Below are 17150 nucleotides of genomic sequence, written 5' to 3'. Positions count from 1 at the left end.
ATGGCTTTCAAGATGTTGACAGTGCAGAATTTAGACAGAGTATGCCATTAAATGTTAAGGGGAGTTTCTTGCATTTTCTCCCATTGAAGATGGTCTTGATGTGGCACAGATGTTATTTTGCTATTCTTCAGTCCAAGCCTGAATATTGTCCTGCCCTGGTTGGGCATCTTGCTTCAGTATCTGAGGATTTGCAAATGGCTCTGAATATGGTGCAATCATCAGCAAATGTCCCCATGAGTGACTTATGATGAAGGAAAGTCATTGATGAAGCAGCTATAGCTGGTTGGGTTTAGGACACTATAAGGAACATGGCTGCTATGGTGCCCTTACCTCTGGGTCAAGAGGCCTGAATTCAAGTACTGCCTGCCCCAAAGATGTATAACAATATCTTTGAACAAGTTGGTTAGAAAATATCTACCCTAAGGAAGAGAGGTATTTTGTAGTGCAGTGATAGTGTGTCCCTACCTGTAGGCTAGGAGGTCTGGTTTCAAGTCCTACTTGTCATAACATATCTGAGTAGGTTAATTATAGATATACTTTAGGGTGCATACTTTTAAAGATGTCATGGGATTGAAATGATTAGCCTTCAACAACTGCACCATCTTCCCTTTGCTAGGCATGCCTGATCAAGTGAAGTACTTTCCCGCTGATTCCAATCGAGGCCATTTTTGCAAGAGTTCTTTTTTGCCACGCTCTGTTAAGTGTTACTTTGATGTCAAAGGCCAATTCTGTTGAGTTTGGCTCTTTTGTCCCTGTTTAGGGTAATGGTGTAATGAGGTCAGTAGTTCAGCCTTCGTAGAGTCCAGATTGAACATTAGGATGCAGATTATTATTGAGTAAGTGCTGCTTAATAACACTGTTACACCTTCCATCACGTTGTTGATGATTGAGAATAGTCTGATGGAGCATTAATTGAGGGATTGGATTTGTCATAGAGTCATACGGCATCAAAACAGACCCTTCAGTCCAAACAGTCCATGCCAAACATAATCCCAAACTAAACTAGTCCAACCAGTTTGCTCCTGGCCCCATATTCTTCCAAGCCTTTCCTATTCATGTACTTATCTAAGTATCTTTTAAACATTGTAACTGTGCCCACATCCATCACTTCCCTGTTCATTCCACAGAGAACTCCTATTTAAAACAATTTGCCCCACTTGTCTTTTTTAAATCTCTCTCCTCTCACCTTAAAAGTATGTCACCTCGTCTTGAAATCCCCATCCTAGGGTTAATGGTAGATGTCTTTTCCCTATCTGTACCCGTCATGATTTTATTAACTTCGATAAGGTCATCTCTTAACCTCGTATGCTCCAGTGAGAAAAGCCCCAGCCTATCCAGCCTTTCTTGATAACTCAAACCTTCCATACCTGACAATATCCTGATAAATCTCTTCTGAGCCTCTTATCCTGCTTTTTGTGGACATATCTGGCCAAATTGTGAGGTTGATGCCAGTCATCTAGTTGGCCTAGAACTACTTGGCTAGGTGTGGGTCTAGGTTTGAAGCACAAGTTTTCAATATTATTGTGGCAGAGATGTCAGGGCCTATGTGAAAGGCCTATGATGCCTTCAGGCATATTATGATATCCCACAGAGTGGGGTGACTCAACTGAAATGTTTGGGAATTTTAAGAGGAGGCCAAGATGGATCATCCATTCGGCATTTTTGAGTGCAAATCTCATGGGGAAAGCATTGAATCTTAGACTCCTTATAGTGTGCAAGCAGGTCGTTTATCCCAGCATGTCCACATCGACCCTCTGAAAAGCACACCATCTCTGTATCCCATGTTCCCCATGGTTAATCCACCTAACCTACATATCCTTGGACACTGTGGACAATTTTAGCATTACCAATCCACCTAATCTGCACATTTTTGGACTCCGAGAGGAAACCAGAGCACCCGGAGGAAACCCACGTAGACATGGAGAGAATGTGAACACTCCACATAGACAGACAGTTGTCTGAAGGTGGAATTAAACCCAGGTCCCTGGCGCTGTGAGGCAGCCGTGCTAACCACAGCCACCATTCTGCCCTGTGACGAAATTGCGTACTATCAATCTGTTTTGCAGGAAATGATTTGCAAAACTCTTGCAACAACAATTCTGTACTTGCATTTTTATAGCATCTTTACATAGGAAGAATCCCTTGATGCTTCATAGAAGGCAAAAAGAGAAATATCTTAATGTATTGCTTAGAAATGGCTTGGAAACTGGCAAATAAATACTCCTGGCCTTATATTTCTCACACCAAATATAATCAGACCTGTTTCCTTTCCACTTAATATTGCTGGCAGACAATACAAATCTAGTAGTGAGACAAACCACACATTCTCTCCTCCAATTCTGACATGTCCCAATTCCTCCTTTGTATTGTTGCAAATCTTAGTACCCTCCAATGTCATAGTTGACATTTTTCCCTCCAACTGGAAATTTGTCTCTGTTGTTGCTTGTGGGATCTAATTGTTTGAAGATTGACTTTTTTAAATTTTGTTTTATAATGTTAGGTAAATTAATTCTGAAGACCTCTGGATGTGACATTATACTGTATTAATTCAAGTCCGACTAGAGAAGGTGCAAAACTTGACCTACTGTTGGGAAATAAGGCAGGGCAGGTGACTGAGGTGTCAGTGGGAGAGCACTTTGGGGCCAGCGACCATAATTCTATTGGATGTAAAATAGTGATGGAAAAGGATCGACCAGACCTAAAAGTTGAAGTTCAAAATTGGAGAAAGGCCAATTTTGACGGTATTAGACAAGAAATTTCGAAAGCTGATTGGGGCAGATGTTCGCAGGTAAAGGTATGGCTGGAAAATGGGAAGCCTTCAGAAATGAGATAATGAGAATCCAGAGAAAGTATATTCCTGTTGGGACGAAAGGAAAGGCTGGTAGGTATAGGGAATGCTGGATGACTAAAGAAATTGAGGGTTTGGTTAAGAAAAAGAAGGAAGCATATGTTAGGTATAGACAGGATAGATTGAGTGAATCCTTCGAAGAGTATAAAGCCAGTAGGAGTATATTTAAGAGGGAAACCAGGAGAGCAAAACAGGAACATGAGATAGCGTTGGCAAACAGAATTAAGGAGAATCCAAAGGGTTTTTACAAATACGTTAAGGACAAAAGGGTAACTAGGGAAAAAATAGGGCTCCTCAAAGATCAGCAAGACGGCCTTTGTGTGGAGCCACAGAAAATGGGGGAGATACTAAACGAATATTTTGCATCAGTATTTACTGTGGAAAGGATATGGAAGATATAGACAGTAGGGAAATAGATAGTGTCACCTTGCAAAATGTCCAAATTACAGAGGAGGAAGTGCTGGATGTCTTGAAACGTATAAAGGTGGATTTATCCCCAGGACCTGATCAGGTGTACCCTAGAACTCTGTGGGAAGCTAGAGAAGTGATTGCTGGGCCTCTTGCTGAGATATTTGTATCATTGATAGTCATAGGTGAGGTGAAGACTGGAGGTTGGCTAACGTGGTGCCACTGTTTAAGCAGGGTGTAAGGACAAGCCAGGGAACTATAGACCAGGAAGCCTGACATCGGTGGTGGGCAGGTTGTTGGAGGGAATCCTGAGGGACAGGATATGCATATATTTGGAAAGGCAAGGACTGATTAGGGATAGTCAACATGGTTTTGTGAGTGGGAAATCATGTTTCACAAACTTGGTTGAGTTTTTTGAGTGAGTAGCAAAGAGGATTGATGAGGGCAGAGTGGTAGATGTAATCTATATGGTTTTCAGTAAAGCGTTTGACAAGGTTCCCCATGGGAGATTGACTAGCAAGGTTAGATCTCTTGGAATACAGGGAGGACTAGCCATTTGGATACAGAACTGGCTCAAAGGTAGAAGACAGAAGGTGGTGGAAGGTAGTTTTTCAGACTGGAGGCCTGAGACCAGTGGAGTGCCACAAAGATTGGTGCTGGTACCTCTACTTTTTGACATTTACATAAATGATTTGGATGCGAGCATAAGAGGTACAGTTAGTAAATTTGCAGATGATACCAAAATTGAAGGTGTAGTGGACAGTGAAGAGGGTTACCTCAGATTACAACAGGATCTTGGCCATATGGGCCAGTGGGCTGAGAAGTGGCAGATGGAATTTAATTCAGATAAATGACAGGTGCTGCATTTTGAGAAAGCAAATCATAGCAGGACTTATACACTTATTGGTAAGGTCCTAGGGATTCAAAGTTTGGGAGAAGATTTGTAGCTCGGGTGCCCGCTGTTGTGGTTCTGTTCGCCGAGTTGGGAATTTATGTTGCAAACTTTCATCCCCTGTCTAGGTGATATCCTCAGTGCTTGGGAGCCTCCTGTGAAGCGCTTCTGTGATGTTTCCTCCGGTATTTATAATGGTTTGTCTCTGCCATTTCCGGTTGTCAGTTCCAGCTGTCTGCTGCAGTGGCCGGTATATTGGGTCCAGGTCGATATGTTTGTTGATAGAATCTGTGGATGAGTACCATGCTTCTAGGAATTCCCTGGCTGTTCTCTGTTTGGCTTGCCCAATATACCGGCCACTGCAGCGGACAGCTGGAACTGACAACCGGAAGCGGCAGAGACAAACCACCATAAATGCCGGAGGAAACATCACAGAAGCACTTCACAGGAGGCTCCCAAGCACTGAGGATGTCACCTAGACTGGGGCCGAAACGTTTGCAACACAAATTCCCAGCTTGGCGAACAGAATCACAACAAGGTTCTAGGGATGTTACTGAACAAAGAGACCTTGGAGTGCAGGTTCATAGCTCCTTGAAAGTGAAGTCGCAGGTAGATAGGATAGTGAAGAAGGCATTTGGTGTGCTTTCGTTTATTGGTCAGAGTATTGAGTACAGGAGTTGGGAGATCATGTTGCAGCTGTATAGGACATTGGTGAGGCCACTGTTGGAATATTGCGTGCAGTTCTGGTCTCCTTCCTATCGGCAAGATGTTGTGAAACTTGAAAGGGGTTCAGAAAAGATTTACAAGGATGTTGCCAGGGTTGGAGGATTTGAGCTATCGGGAGAGGCTGGACAGGCTGGGGCTGTTTTCCCTGGAGCGTCAGAGGCTGAGGGGGTGACCTTTATAGAGGTTTACAAAATTATGAGGGGCATGGATAGGCTAAATAGACAAAGTCTTTTCCTTGTGGTTGGGGAGTCCAGAACTAGAGGGCATAGGTTTAGGGTGAGAGGGGAAAGATATAAAAGAGACCTAAGGGGCAAGTTTTTCTTGCAGAGGGTGGGAATGAGCTGCCAGAGGAAGTGGTGGAGGCTGGTATAATTGCAACATTTAAGAGATATTTGGATGGGTATATGAATAGGAAGTGTTTGGAGGGATATGGGCCGGGTGCTGGCAGGTGGGACTAGATTGGATTGGGATATTTGGACGGCATGGGCGGGTTGGACCGAAGGGTCTGTTTCCATGCTATTCATCTCTATGATTCTATGACTCTAAGTCAGTTTCCTCTTCTGTACTTCATTGTACACTGTGACTAGCAGTGAGCAATGCCATGTGAGGTCTGCTAGTATTAACTAAAGTACTTTCAATTCTTGCCTGATAGTGCAGCTGTGTAAAGGTAATATTGGGCTATCCTGTAATTTAGTTTCTACTCAACCTATAATTAACTTTATAAAATCAATTTGCGAGTTATTGCATTCCTTAGGTAATATTAGATAGCAATTGAATCAAATCAAAAAAGTGCATGTTTTTCCATGTTGATATGCTTCCAGGGTATCAAATCCACATCAGTGGCCTCTGCCAAATCTACTAAAGCAGGTATGCCTATGCATTGCGTTCTGCAGTTTATTTCCATGAACTGTTTTAAGTTTTGGCAGTCGTAAAGAAAGACCAGACAATTACAAATATATTTGTAACCCCTGCCAACTATGTGACTGAGGCATCACTCCATCATCCTGTTGTCTTGTCCTATAGTGGTTTGTGCAAAGCAGTGCAAGTTTCCTTTTGTCATGCCTGCCATTTAAGTTGATTTGGGATTTAACAAAAATCAAGATCTCCATAATTTTGACCATAAGGTTTCAATGCTTTGTTCATTTGTGCTTGAAGCTTCATTATGTTTATTTTAGTTGGATTTGTTTCCAACTAGATTCTGGTCACTTGTGTTCCTGTTGATGTTTCTAGTGAGTTGATTTTAAAACGTTTACATTTATGTAGTGCCTTTTACAATTTCAGGATGTCTGTGTTTTGTAACCAGTGAGTTGGTTTGAATTGGAGGAAATTGGCAGTTGGTGTGTGTCCCAAACGTCCTAAAACCAGCATTATCATAATTACTAGATCATCTAGGCTTTTTAAATGCTTATTGATGGATTATTATTTATTAGGACATTGGGGAGAATGAAATGGAAAGTTGAATTGTATTACATGTGTGGGAGTTTTTCTTCCCCCCTGTACTTTAGAATCCTACGATTTAATTTAGTCTGCAGATAGCAAAAAAAACCCATGTTCCACTACAGGATATCTTTGGGAGGGTATGGGATTCTTTTGGTCAGCAGTGTACCATATTTGCATATTAAAATTGAGGTAGTTCTTTCTTTGCAAAAGGAAAGCCTGTTCAAAGAGTAGAAAACGCAAATTGTTTCCATTTGGAAATTAAGCTTTTATAAATCACTGAGTAGGTCTCTGAGAGAGATCCAGTCCAGTTCTGTGCACTACTCAGAAAGGATGTTGAGGCCTTGAGGAGGGTGTAGAGGAGATTTAACCAGAATTAGTACTACTTCAGTGGTGTGAGAAACGTGGAGGAGCTGGGATCATTCTACTTGTAAGCAGGGAAGATTTAAAAGGAGATTTGATAGAGGTGTTTAAAATTGAGGTTCTTGTCTTTTTTAAAGAAGAGTCTGTTTCCAGTGCTAAATAATTATTACCTGGATTTGGCAGATGAATTAATCATCAATTCAAAGGAAGTCTCTTCATACATTTCCTATGTAACTTTGACACATACTTCTGATATAGAAATTCTGAAAGAATATCAAATATGAAAAAACTTAGCCAGAGCTATGGTCCTTGGTTAACTAGAAGTAAAGTACAACTCCATAATTATCTCCCTGTTCATTGAGGCAAATTAAAACCCTGTCTTAACATGCTTCTATTGTAAATGGCATATAATATATTTGCATTGTCGCAGATATGGCCATTATATTAATACTTTTTATTGACTTTTACAAACCAAGAATGGCCAGGAGACATTTTATTAACAGACAAAGCTGGACTGATTTTAATGGTCCTCAAAGAAATTGCCAGGTATGTGTAGATGTAACCTGTATGGATTTTCAGAAGATATTCAATACAATAACTTGCAAGAGACTTAGTCGAAAAGCAGTTTGATAGAATAACAAAAAATAAGGCAGCTTGGATAGAATTGGATGACAGACATGAATATTCCATGTTGAAGTGTGCTATGTATTTTCTATCTCTATGCCCATTAAATTTAGCAATTAGTTATTGAATTTAGTGTCCTGTGTTTGAAATCCACACTCTCACAACCTATAATTGCAAACCACATGATTCTTCAAGCTTTGATATTTAAATTAATTTACCGAATAAAACAAGAATGCAACTGGTTCCTTTATAATTGTTTAATGAGTTTCTTTGTTTAAATCCTGCTGTAGGTTTCATGTTTGCATACTCTGTATTATCCAGAAGCGCAGAAACGAAAACTGCATGTTACTGGTGTGTCCTGGAATGTGACAGGCTCTGTCATTGCTTGTGCATATGGCAGGTACGATAGCTATAAATAACCAACATTGTGTCTCTATTCATTATTGGTAGTTACACGCTCAATTAAAGTGTATGTTTATCTTTCCTGATGTCGTATTTGAGTCTTACAAAGCAGGAAAGAAGACTCCAAGTTCTTTAGCTGATCTTGGAGTGGTTTTAAATTTAAATTCTGTGTGGCCAAACTTCCAATTCCAACAATACTGCTGTGGGAATGATTTGGAGGTGCCAGTATTGGACTGGGGTGTACAAAGTTAAAAATCACACAACACTAGCTTTCAGGTGGTTGTGATGAAGGAGCGTGCTTCCAATTTAGCCTGTTAGACTATAACCTGGTGTTGTGTGATTTTTAGCTTTGGGAATTGATCACAGAGCCATTCATTTGGTTTAGACCATTACTACTGAAGATTAAGTTCATAACTACTTTGACAGCACTTTTTTTTCTTTTGTGGGATGTGGATGTCCCTGGTAAGGCAAACATTTGTCTACTCCTAATTGCCCTTGAACGAATTGCATTTTAGACCTTTTCAGAGGGCAGTTAAGAGTCAACCACATTAATGTGGCTCTGCACTCATCTGTAAAGATAACTTGATTTCATTCGTATCACATCTATTGTGCTGTGTACATATAGAGTTTTCTTTACATCATAGTAAAAAGTCCTTTTGGCTAGTTGTATCTACACCAGTTACCAGATGTTCTATATCTATATTAAACACATTTTCCAATGCTTAGCCTATAGTTTTCCATGGTAAGTTGTTCAAGTGCTCATCTAAATACTACTGAAAAGTTTTGATGATTCTTGCATTTACCACCCTTTTAGAGACTAAAAAAACTGCAGATGCTGGAATCCAAAATAGACAAGCAGGAGGCTGGAAGAAAGCAGCAAACCAGGCAGCATCAGGAGATGGAGAAGTCAACGTTTTGGGTGTAATCCTTCTTCAGGACTGGGGATGGGTGAAAGGGTAGCTGCAGATAAAAGGGGTGGCGGGTGGTGAAGTGGGGATAGGTGAAGACAGGTAGAGGGTACAACCTGGTTGGTCAATGGGAGGAATGAGTCTGGTAGCTGGCTGGGATGAGTGGAAGGGAGGGGGAGGGGCTGGGGAGGGAGTCGGTGGGGGAAAGGAAAGGGAGGTTATTTGAAATTGGAGAACTTCCCCAACTCCCTTCCCAACCCCTTCCCCCTCCCTTTCACTCCTCCCAGCCACCTACCAGATTCGTTCCACCAATTGATCAACTAAGTCATATCCTCTGCCTGTCTTCACCTATCCCTGCCCTGCCACCTCCTTTATCTGCAGCTCCCCTTTCATCCAACAACCCCCCCCCCCCCCCCAAAGTCCTGAAGAAGGGTTAAGAACAAAAAACATTTACAGGTTAGGAACAGGCGCTTCAGCTCTCCAAGCCTGAGCCAATCCAAATCTACTGTCTACACCTGCTGCCCAATTCCTAAGCATCTGTATTCCTCTGCTCCCCACCTACTCGTGCATCTATCCAGACGCATCTTAAATGAATCCACCGTGCCTGCCTCTACTACCTCTGCCGGCAGCGCGTTCCAGGCACCTACCACCCTCTGTGTAAAGTATTTGCCGTGTCTATCCCCCTCAAACTTTTCACACTTCGCCTTGAAAGCATGACCTCTCGTTATTGAATCCTTCACCCGAGGAAAAAGCTTATCTCTACCTACCCTGTCTATACCCTTCATGATTTTGTAGACCTCAATCAGGTCCCCCCTCAAACTCCTTTTTTCTAATAAAAACAAACCTAACCTACTCAACCTGTCTTCATAGCTAGCACCTTCCGTACCAGGCAACATCTTCGTAAACCTTCTCTGCACCCTCTCCAAAGCGTCCACATCCTTTTGGTAATGTGGCGACCAGAACTGTACACAGTATTCTAAATGCCACCAAACCAATGTCGCGTATGATCTTAAAATGACCTGCCATCTCTTATACTCAATACCTTGTCTGATGACGGCAAGCATATCATATGCCTTCTTGACCACTCTATCCACCTGTGCAGGATTCAATGGACCTGAACTCCCAGAACTCTCTGCATATCAACTTTTCCCAAGATTCTTCCATTTACTGTGTAATTCGCTGTAGAATTAAACTTCTCAAAATGCATCACCTCCTAATGGTTGGATTAAACTCCATCTGCCACTTCTCCGCCCAACTCTCCAGTTTATCTATATTTTTCTGTACTCTTTGACCTTACACCCGAAATGTTGACTTCTCCACTTCCTGATGCTGCCTGGTTTGCTGTGTTCTTCCAGCCTCCTGCTTGTCTACCACTTTTAGGCAGTGAGTTTCAGAAACCTACCACCCTCTTGGTAGAGTGAGAAAATTTTTCAAATTCCTTCTAAATCTCCTGCTTCTAACCTTAAAACTGTATCTTTTGGTTATTGACCCCTCTACTAAAGGAAAAGTTTCTCCCTATCTACCCTATCCAATGATTACTTTTGCTGTGGCTGCAGACTGTCCTGTGGTGGCATTTCCCCTCATTTGCCTAACTGCTAATGGCACTCTTTATTTTAAAGTTTAAAAACTTTGGAGAGAAGGCCCTCCAACTTTGCCCATTTCAGAAAGCAACTTCCTTCCTTCTGTTGGCCATACGGTTTTGAGCACCTGCCCATCATACTTAATTGAATAATAAGACTAGTTTCAGATCATAGAGTCATATGGATGTATAGCATAGAAACAGTCTCTTCGGTCCAACTTGTTTGCACTGACCAGATATCCTAAACTGATCTAGTCCCATTTGTCAGCATTTGGACCATATCCTTCTAAACCTTTCCTATTCATATACCCATCCAGGTGCCTTTTAAATGTTGTAATTGTACTAGCCTCCACCACTTCCTCTGGCAGCAGTTCATCCATGCAGGTGCTGCCCTTGCATGAAAAGGTTGGCCCTTAGGTTCCTTTAAATCAACTCACCGATTATTCGTCATGCAAGGCAAGCTTCTGGCCTCCGTTTGCCCAAAAGTCTATTGGGAAAATGCTGTCCATGTCATGAAAAAGAATGGTGATTTAGGAAGGTCTGTTTGAATCAGTTAAAGCTACTTCAATCATACTGTGATTCAGGCTTGAACTCAGACCTTCTGGTGAAGAGGTAGGAAATCTCCATTGCACAAGACCCATCTTTAATTGGTGATGTATTGATCCAAAAGCAAAGTGGCCTTTATTTTTACTATCTGTATGATCTAAACCTATTTGACCTCTCAGAATAATTAGATTAAAAAGTATCAAAATTATTTAGCAGCGCTTTTGTGATTTTAGTAATTATTTTAAAAGCATAGTCACCTATTACAGCCAGTTTGTACATGGCAATGTGATAGATTATCACAGGAGAGAATTACTGAATGAGGAACGCTACACTCGCATCATCTATTTGTTTCTTAGATAAGATGAGTTTTTGTCTCCATTCACCTATCTGGTATTGAATTTTTTTTAGTGTAAAGAGCATCATATCCTTTGATACTTTGTAGCAGGAATCCTTTTTTACAATCAAAATAGATTCACCCTTTTCTGTATTACCTCCTCCTCTTGGAACTTCCAAGTAGCAACTTAGTATAGTGGTGTTCTGTTTCTATACCATGCCACTATCTCTTATAAGTTCAGACCTTGTTCCCCTTTGAAGGATGTAACATTTTGGGTTTGAAATAACATGATCTTTGTGTTCACTAAGTGTTTAGAATACTGGAAAGTTATTTAAATGAGGTAGGTGTTTATAGTTTAGTAAGATATGGATATACTGCAGTTCACTGCCAGGGCCTCTCCATCTTCACAGCATTATTGACCCCTTTTAATTTGGCACAATCATGATATTTATTGAAGATTATTTACAAAATTTGACTTTTATCTGAGATTTATATTATCTGAAATGTATTGTTGTAAATGTCTCTACAGCTATCAACAACCTAGTTGAAGGTCTTTTTGGATTTTAAGTAAAATTTTAATCATTAGGAAAGGCTTTTATTTACGTAGAGCCTTTCATAATCTCAGCAAATCCCAAAGCAATTTATGACAAATGAAATATTTTACATAATATAGATTTTCACAGCAATGTTCACTGTTTGAGTCATTTCCTTACCAATAGGAGATGTTTGCATGGTATTGTGGTAAAACCATGTCATCATAATAGGTGCATTAGTTAAGTTTAAACTTTAACAATTAATTTGTAGAATTTTCAGGTTAGTTATTGTTATGATGCTATAACCTAAAACATAATAGATCCAGTTTTGTATGTTTTCATTGGTGAAAGGAAAGTTTACTTCTTCTATACCTTTATTTTGTCCTTTTCATTCTGTTTTGAACATCCTGTTCAATGCACATTCTGTTTGAGCCGGTACAGACACGGTCCGAAGGCTTCCTTCAGTACTGTAAAATTCTATGATTCTTGCAAATTGCTTTTGAAATGTAGTTACATTTTTGTTAGGAAACACAGCAACCAATTTTTATTTACAAATAATCATAAGATGAAAGTCCAGTTTTATTGCTGATGGTTTTGATTGAGGTTTGATATTGGAGTACTCTTTGAAGTTATATGTCAGGATGATTCTTTTGCTAGCTCAGTTTGTTCCTTGCTGTATATATATAATATTATGAAGGCTTCAGATTTGCTTAATACTTTGCAAAGATGAGAGTTTTCATGGATTGTGGAAAAAAAATTGATATCTGAACAGAACTTGAAATAATCTCGATTTTTCTTTTTAAAGAGAGACCAATGAAATAACATCATGGAACTTCTCTTAAACAAGGCATTTCTTGGAAGCTGCATGGTCTCAGTTAATTGTTGGACTTGTTTGCTAGTCATCATTGCTGTGTTGTTTGAATAGCTTTTTGCGGTCAGTTGGAGCTTGTTGTGGCTCTCAGTTAGAGGAAGCCTGCTCAGCTGCTCAGCTTAGCGAAGCTGTTTTTGAAGTACCATATTGTGACTCCATTGTGGAGCCTGAATTTCCACTTGAAGACCGACTGGAACTCTTCTTGATAACGTCTCTTGAGCAAGCTGTATCTGTCAAGACCCCAGCGATAACTGCCTTGTCTAGTGACCTATCATTGTGTGCCAAATTAACAGCCAACTGAATATTATACACTTCATCCGTTTGTTTCCTTCAAGAACTAATCATTACTAGCCAAGAATGTGGATTTTTGTGGAATAATTTTTTTGTTTTGTAATCAAAAATAATTTTGTCTTTATTAAAAAAGCCTGGTGGATGGATCTTTTTATTCTATGTCCAATATAGAAAAAATACATGACTTGTCACACTCTCCTCATTCCTGATGAAGGGCTCTGGCCCGAAACGTCGAATTTCCTGTTCCTTGGATGCTGCCTAACCTGCTGTGCTTTAACCAGCAACACATTTTCAGCTCTAATCTCCAGCATCTGCAGTCCTCACTTTTTACTTGTCATATCAGGAACGGAGTGAAATAATGAATTTGTGTTGTCAATGTTGGTATAGTGAGACTAAAGAAGAGCGGTGCACTCCTTCCATCTTACTTGGAACAATTGTTATTTCGGATTCGCTGCTTGTTAGTGAGTGTCGTTGAGGACAGAACTACAGTGCACAATGCTTTCTCACTGTATGATCCGATCAGTTCTTATTGATCAACATTGAATCTGTGATTACACTTAAGTGCAGACCTAAGAGAAAGTAGCACTGTCAGCAAAGCTGTTTCTTAGAAGAAACATTAAACTGTCTTCTGTTCAGTTTGGTGTCAAATATTCTGTTGCGATCTTTGGGGAGGAGGAATGAAATATTCTGGGTGCCCTGGCTGATGCGTATACTTCAACCAAAAACATTAAAAGTTTATTTATTTTATTTATCATTTATTTTGTTGCTGTGTGCAAATTGACTGATCCCTTTGTTTCTATTACAGTAGTGGTTACACCTCAAGAGTAATTTGTTGACAGTAAAGCACTTTTGGAATTCTGAAAATGTATAAAAAGTTTCTTTATGGTTGAGTGCTAGTTGCAAATTTACAAGGGATTAAACTTGCTTAAGAGGCTAAGGTGCTTATTATGTATTTTAATTGTTTTTTTAAAAAAAATTTCTTAACTTTAAAAAGTAATCAATGAAAGTGTAGTGTACATTAAACCATGAATAGCTCTAGTCATCATTAGTGGCTGAATTCTATTCACAATGTTATAATTGAAAAATTCTGTAATGTTAAAAACATCCTCTACAAGTGCATGCTTCCAGATAGCCTTTGATAGCATGAAGCAGAGTACCATGAGGTGACAGTGAACATTAATAAATCTACAAAAGAAATCTCCTTTTATATAACATTATCTACAACTTAATTGATCATTTTATATTTAAATCAGTCTTTCTCAGAGTCCCTTTTGCCATTAAATCATCCCATAAATTATTCTGAATAGTGTTTGACTGCTAACAGCTTTATGCTCTGCTTTTCAATATGAAAGTTGGTATGAGTGCATCTACGCTGATTAGTAATGATTCCTCTCGCATTGATTTCAGGTTGGAGGATGGTGATTGGAGCACAGAGAAGTCCTATGTGTGTTCCTGGAATCTAGATCGGAGAGGGTTGAACCCAGGGCGACCAAATACAGTGATTGACGTTTCTAGTGCCATCATGTGCTTGGCATTCCATCCAGTAGAACCTTGTTTGATTGCCGGTATGATTTCAGGCTCTGATTTTAAAACCTGTATCTGCTCATCACACTTTAGGGCAATGGAAAAATGAGTTGGACCACTGAAGTCATTGAGCTCTTTTCTAATCTTGGGTGTCCTGAGTCATAGAGATATACAGCATGGAAACAGACCCTTCAGTCCAACCCATCCATGCCGACCAGTTATCCCAACCCAATCTAGTCCCACCTGCCAGCACCCGGCCCATATCCCTCCAAACCCTTCCTATTCATATACCCATCCAAATGCCTCTTAAATATTGCATTTGAACCAGCCTCCACCACATCCTCTGGCAGCTCATTCCATACATGTACCACCCTCTGTGTGAAAAAGTTGCCCCTTAGGTTTCTTTTATATCTTTCCCCTCTCACCCTAAACCTATGCCCTCTAGTTCTGGACTCCCTGACCCCAGGGAAAAAACTTTGTCTATTTATCCTATCATGCCTCTCATAATTTTGTAAACCTCTATAGGCAGTGGATGAAAATCAGACTTACATTTACAGTGCATTTCACAACCTCATGATCACCCAAAGTTGTTCACAACCGATGAAATACTTTGAATCATTTTTTTATAACATGGTAATTGCAGCAGCTAATCTTCCTGCTGTAAGCCCCCACACACAGTAGTGATGTACTCGCGTGTTAATCCATTTTGGTAATGTTGATTGAAGAATATATATTGGCCAGGAAACTGGGGAGAATGCCCCTGAATCTTCATCTGCAAGCAAGTGGTGTCTTAGTTCAACGTTTTATCTAAAAGACAGGAGCTGTACAGGACAATAGACAGCATGTGTTGCCAGCACTAAATGATTCAGCAAAGTGCAGTAATGACTGTCTGCGTTTATATAACAGTTTTAATGATGAGGGAACATTTATTTAAATGGACATTTATTCTCTTGTATTAGAATTGATCAGTGAAATTTCTGTGTTGTGTTGCAGTGGTGTGTGACATGTGCCAAAGCTCAAATAATTAGGCCATTCGGCCCATTGAGTCTGCTCCACCATTTCATCATGGCTAATATGTTTCTCAGCCCCATTCTCCTGACTTTTCCCCATAAACTTTGATCCCCTTATTAATCAGGAGTCTACCTATCTTTGACTAAAACACACTCGATAACTTGGCCTCCAAAGCCTTCTGTGGCAATGGATTCCACAGATTCACCGCCACCTGGCTAACGAAATTCCTCCTCATCTCAGTTGTGACAATAATATGGATGGGATTAGTTTCCCACAGAACCAGTGTTTTAGTTTAGCTTTCAGCAATTGCTGGGGTCTTGAAGCTGTTATTCCTGTCTGTGTTATAGCTAAAAGCTAGAGTTCTTTTATAGAATTGCATGTAAGACAATCTATTTTATTAAATTTCCCTTTGCCAAGGATGTGTTTATGGCCTGTTACTATATTGGAACAGTTGCCTTTTAGTTGTTAAATATTCTATTATTCTGTTAAGTTTTCCAATAGAGTTGCAGTTTTATATATTCTTTCTTTTGTTTGTATTTGAAATATAGGGTAAGAATAAAGTGTGGTTTACTTAAAGCTGAATGCTGTAACCAATCAAATTGCATCAGGAACAGGCCACCGAAAATTTGTCTTTAAATAAGAAAAAGTTAGGACTAGGCTATCTTCTTGATATACTTGAAGGGAATTTGGTCTGGTCCATAACACATTTCTAAAAGATCACCCCTTCACCCTGAGGATGTGCCCTCTGGTCCTACTTCTACTAGTGGAAACCTCTCCATATCCATATTATCCAGGCCTTTCAGGGTTCTGTAAGTTTTAGTCAGATCTCACCACATCCTTCGATACTCCGTTGAGTATAGACCCAGAGTCCTCAAATGCTTCTCATATGACAAGCCTTTCATCCCTGGAATCTCTTGTGAACCTCCTCTAGATCCCCTCTAAGACCAGCACATCCTTCCTTAGATACAGGGCCCAAATCCACTCTCAATATTCCAAATGTGCTCTGTCCAGAGCATTATACAGCCTCAGCAATATAACCCTGCTTTTGTGTTTAAGTCCTCTCCAAATTAGTGCTAATTTGCCTTCCTAACTGCCAAATGAACCTGCATATTAACCTTACGAATATCCTGAACTAGGACTCCTAAGTCCCTTTGTGCTTCAGATTTCCAAAACTTTTGAGGACATTTAGAAAATGGTCTACACCTCTATTCTTCCTACTGAAGTGCACAACCTCACACTTGCCCCACATTCAATCCATCTGCCACTTCATTGCCCACTTTCCTAGCCTGTCAAAGTCCTTCTGCAGCCTCCCCACTTCCTCATCTCTACCTTTTCCTCCACTTGCCTTTGTGTCATGTGCAAACTTAGTAAGAATGCCATCAATTCCTTTATTCAGTCATTTATGTGAAATGCGAATTTCATGTTAATGACTTGAATAAAGGAATTGATGGCATTGTGATCCCATCAATGACTGCTGTAAAACTTCACTGGTCCCTGACGGCATCTTGAAAAAGCACTGTGTTTCCCAGTCTCTGCTTTCTACCAGTCAACCATTTCTCAATCCATGCCAGTACCTTGCCCCTAATACCATCCATTCTTATTTAATAGCCTCCTTTGGGGCATCTTGTCAAAGGCTTACTGGGCATTCTAATAATTCGTGTTCACTGGTTCTCCTATGTCTAACTTACTCATTATCTCCTCAAAGAATTCTAACAGATTTATCAAGCATGCCCTCCCCTTAATGAAGCCATGCTAATTCAGCCCTGTTTGACCATCCAATTTGAGTTCTGTTTCAAAGCATATCAGTCTTTTTGCAGTTTTTTTTTCCTCTGGAGTGCATGGCTGTTTAATTG

The 17150-nt window shown here is 40.1% G+C and overlaps 1 protein-coding gene across 1 annotated transcript in view; it reads left to right on the top strand.

The window, feature by feature from the left end:
- The window catches only part of dync2i2 (dynein 2 intermediate chain 2), a 56746-nt gene that overhangs the window by 5413 nt on the left and 34183 nt on the right, over positions 1 to 17150 (top strand). Inside the window, exons 2-3 of the mRNA XM_060841149.1 lie at positions 7589 to 7698; positions 14170 to 14327. Coding sequence (XP_060697132.1) covers positions 7589 to 7698; positions 14170 to 14327 — 268 coding nt within the window. The remainder of the gene's footprint in view (positions 1 to 7588; positions 7699 to 14169; positions 14328 to 17150) is intronic.

Source organism: Hemiscyllium ocellatum, chromosome 21 (assembly GCF_020745735.1).
Source record: "Hemiscyllium ocellatum isolate sHemOce1 chromosome 21, sHemOce1.pat.X.cur, whole genome shotgun sequence".
Lineage (NCBI taxonomy): Eukaryota > Metazoa > Chordata > Chondrichthyes > Orectolobiformes > Hemiscylliidae > Hemiscyllium > Hemiscyllium ocellatum.
This window is presented reverse-complemented; position numbering and strand designations above follow the sequence as displayed.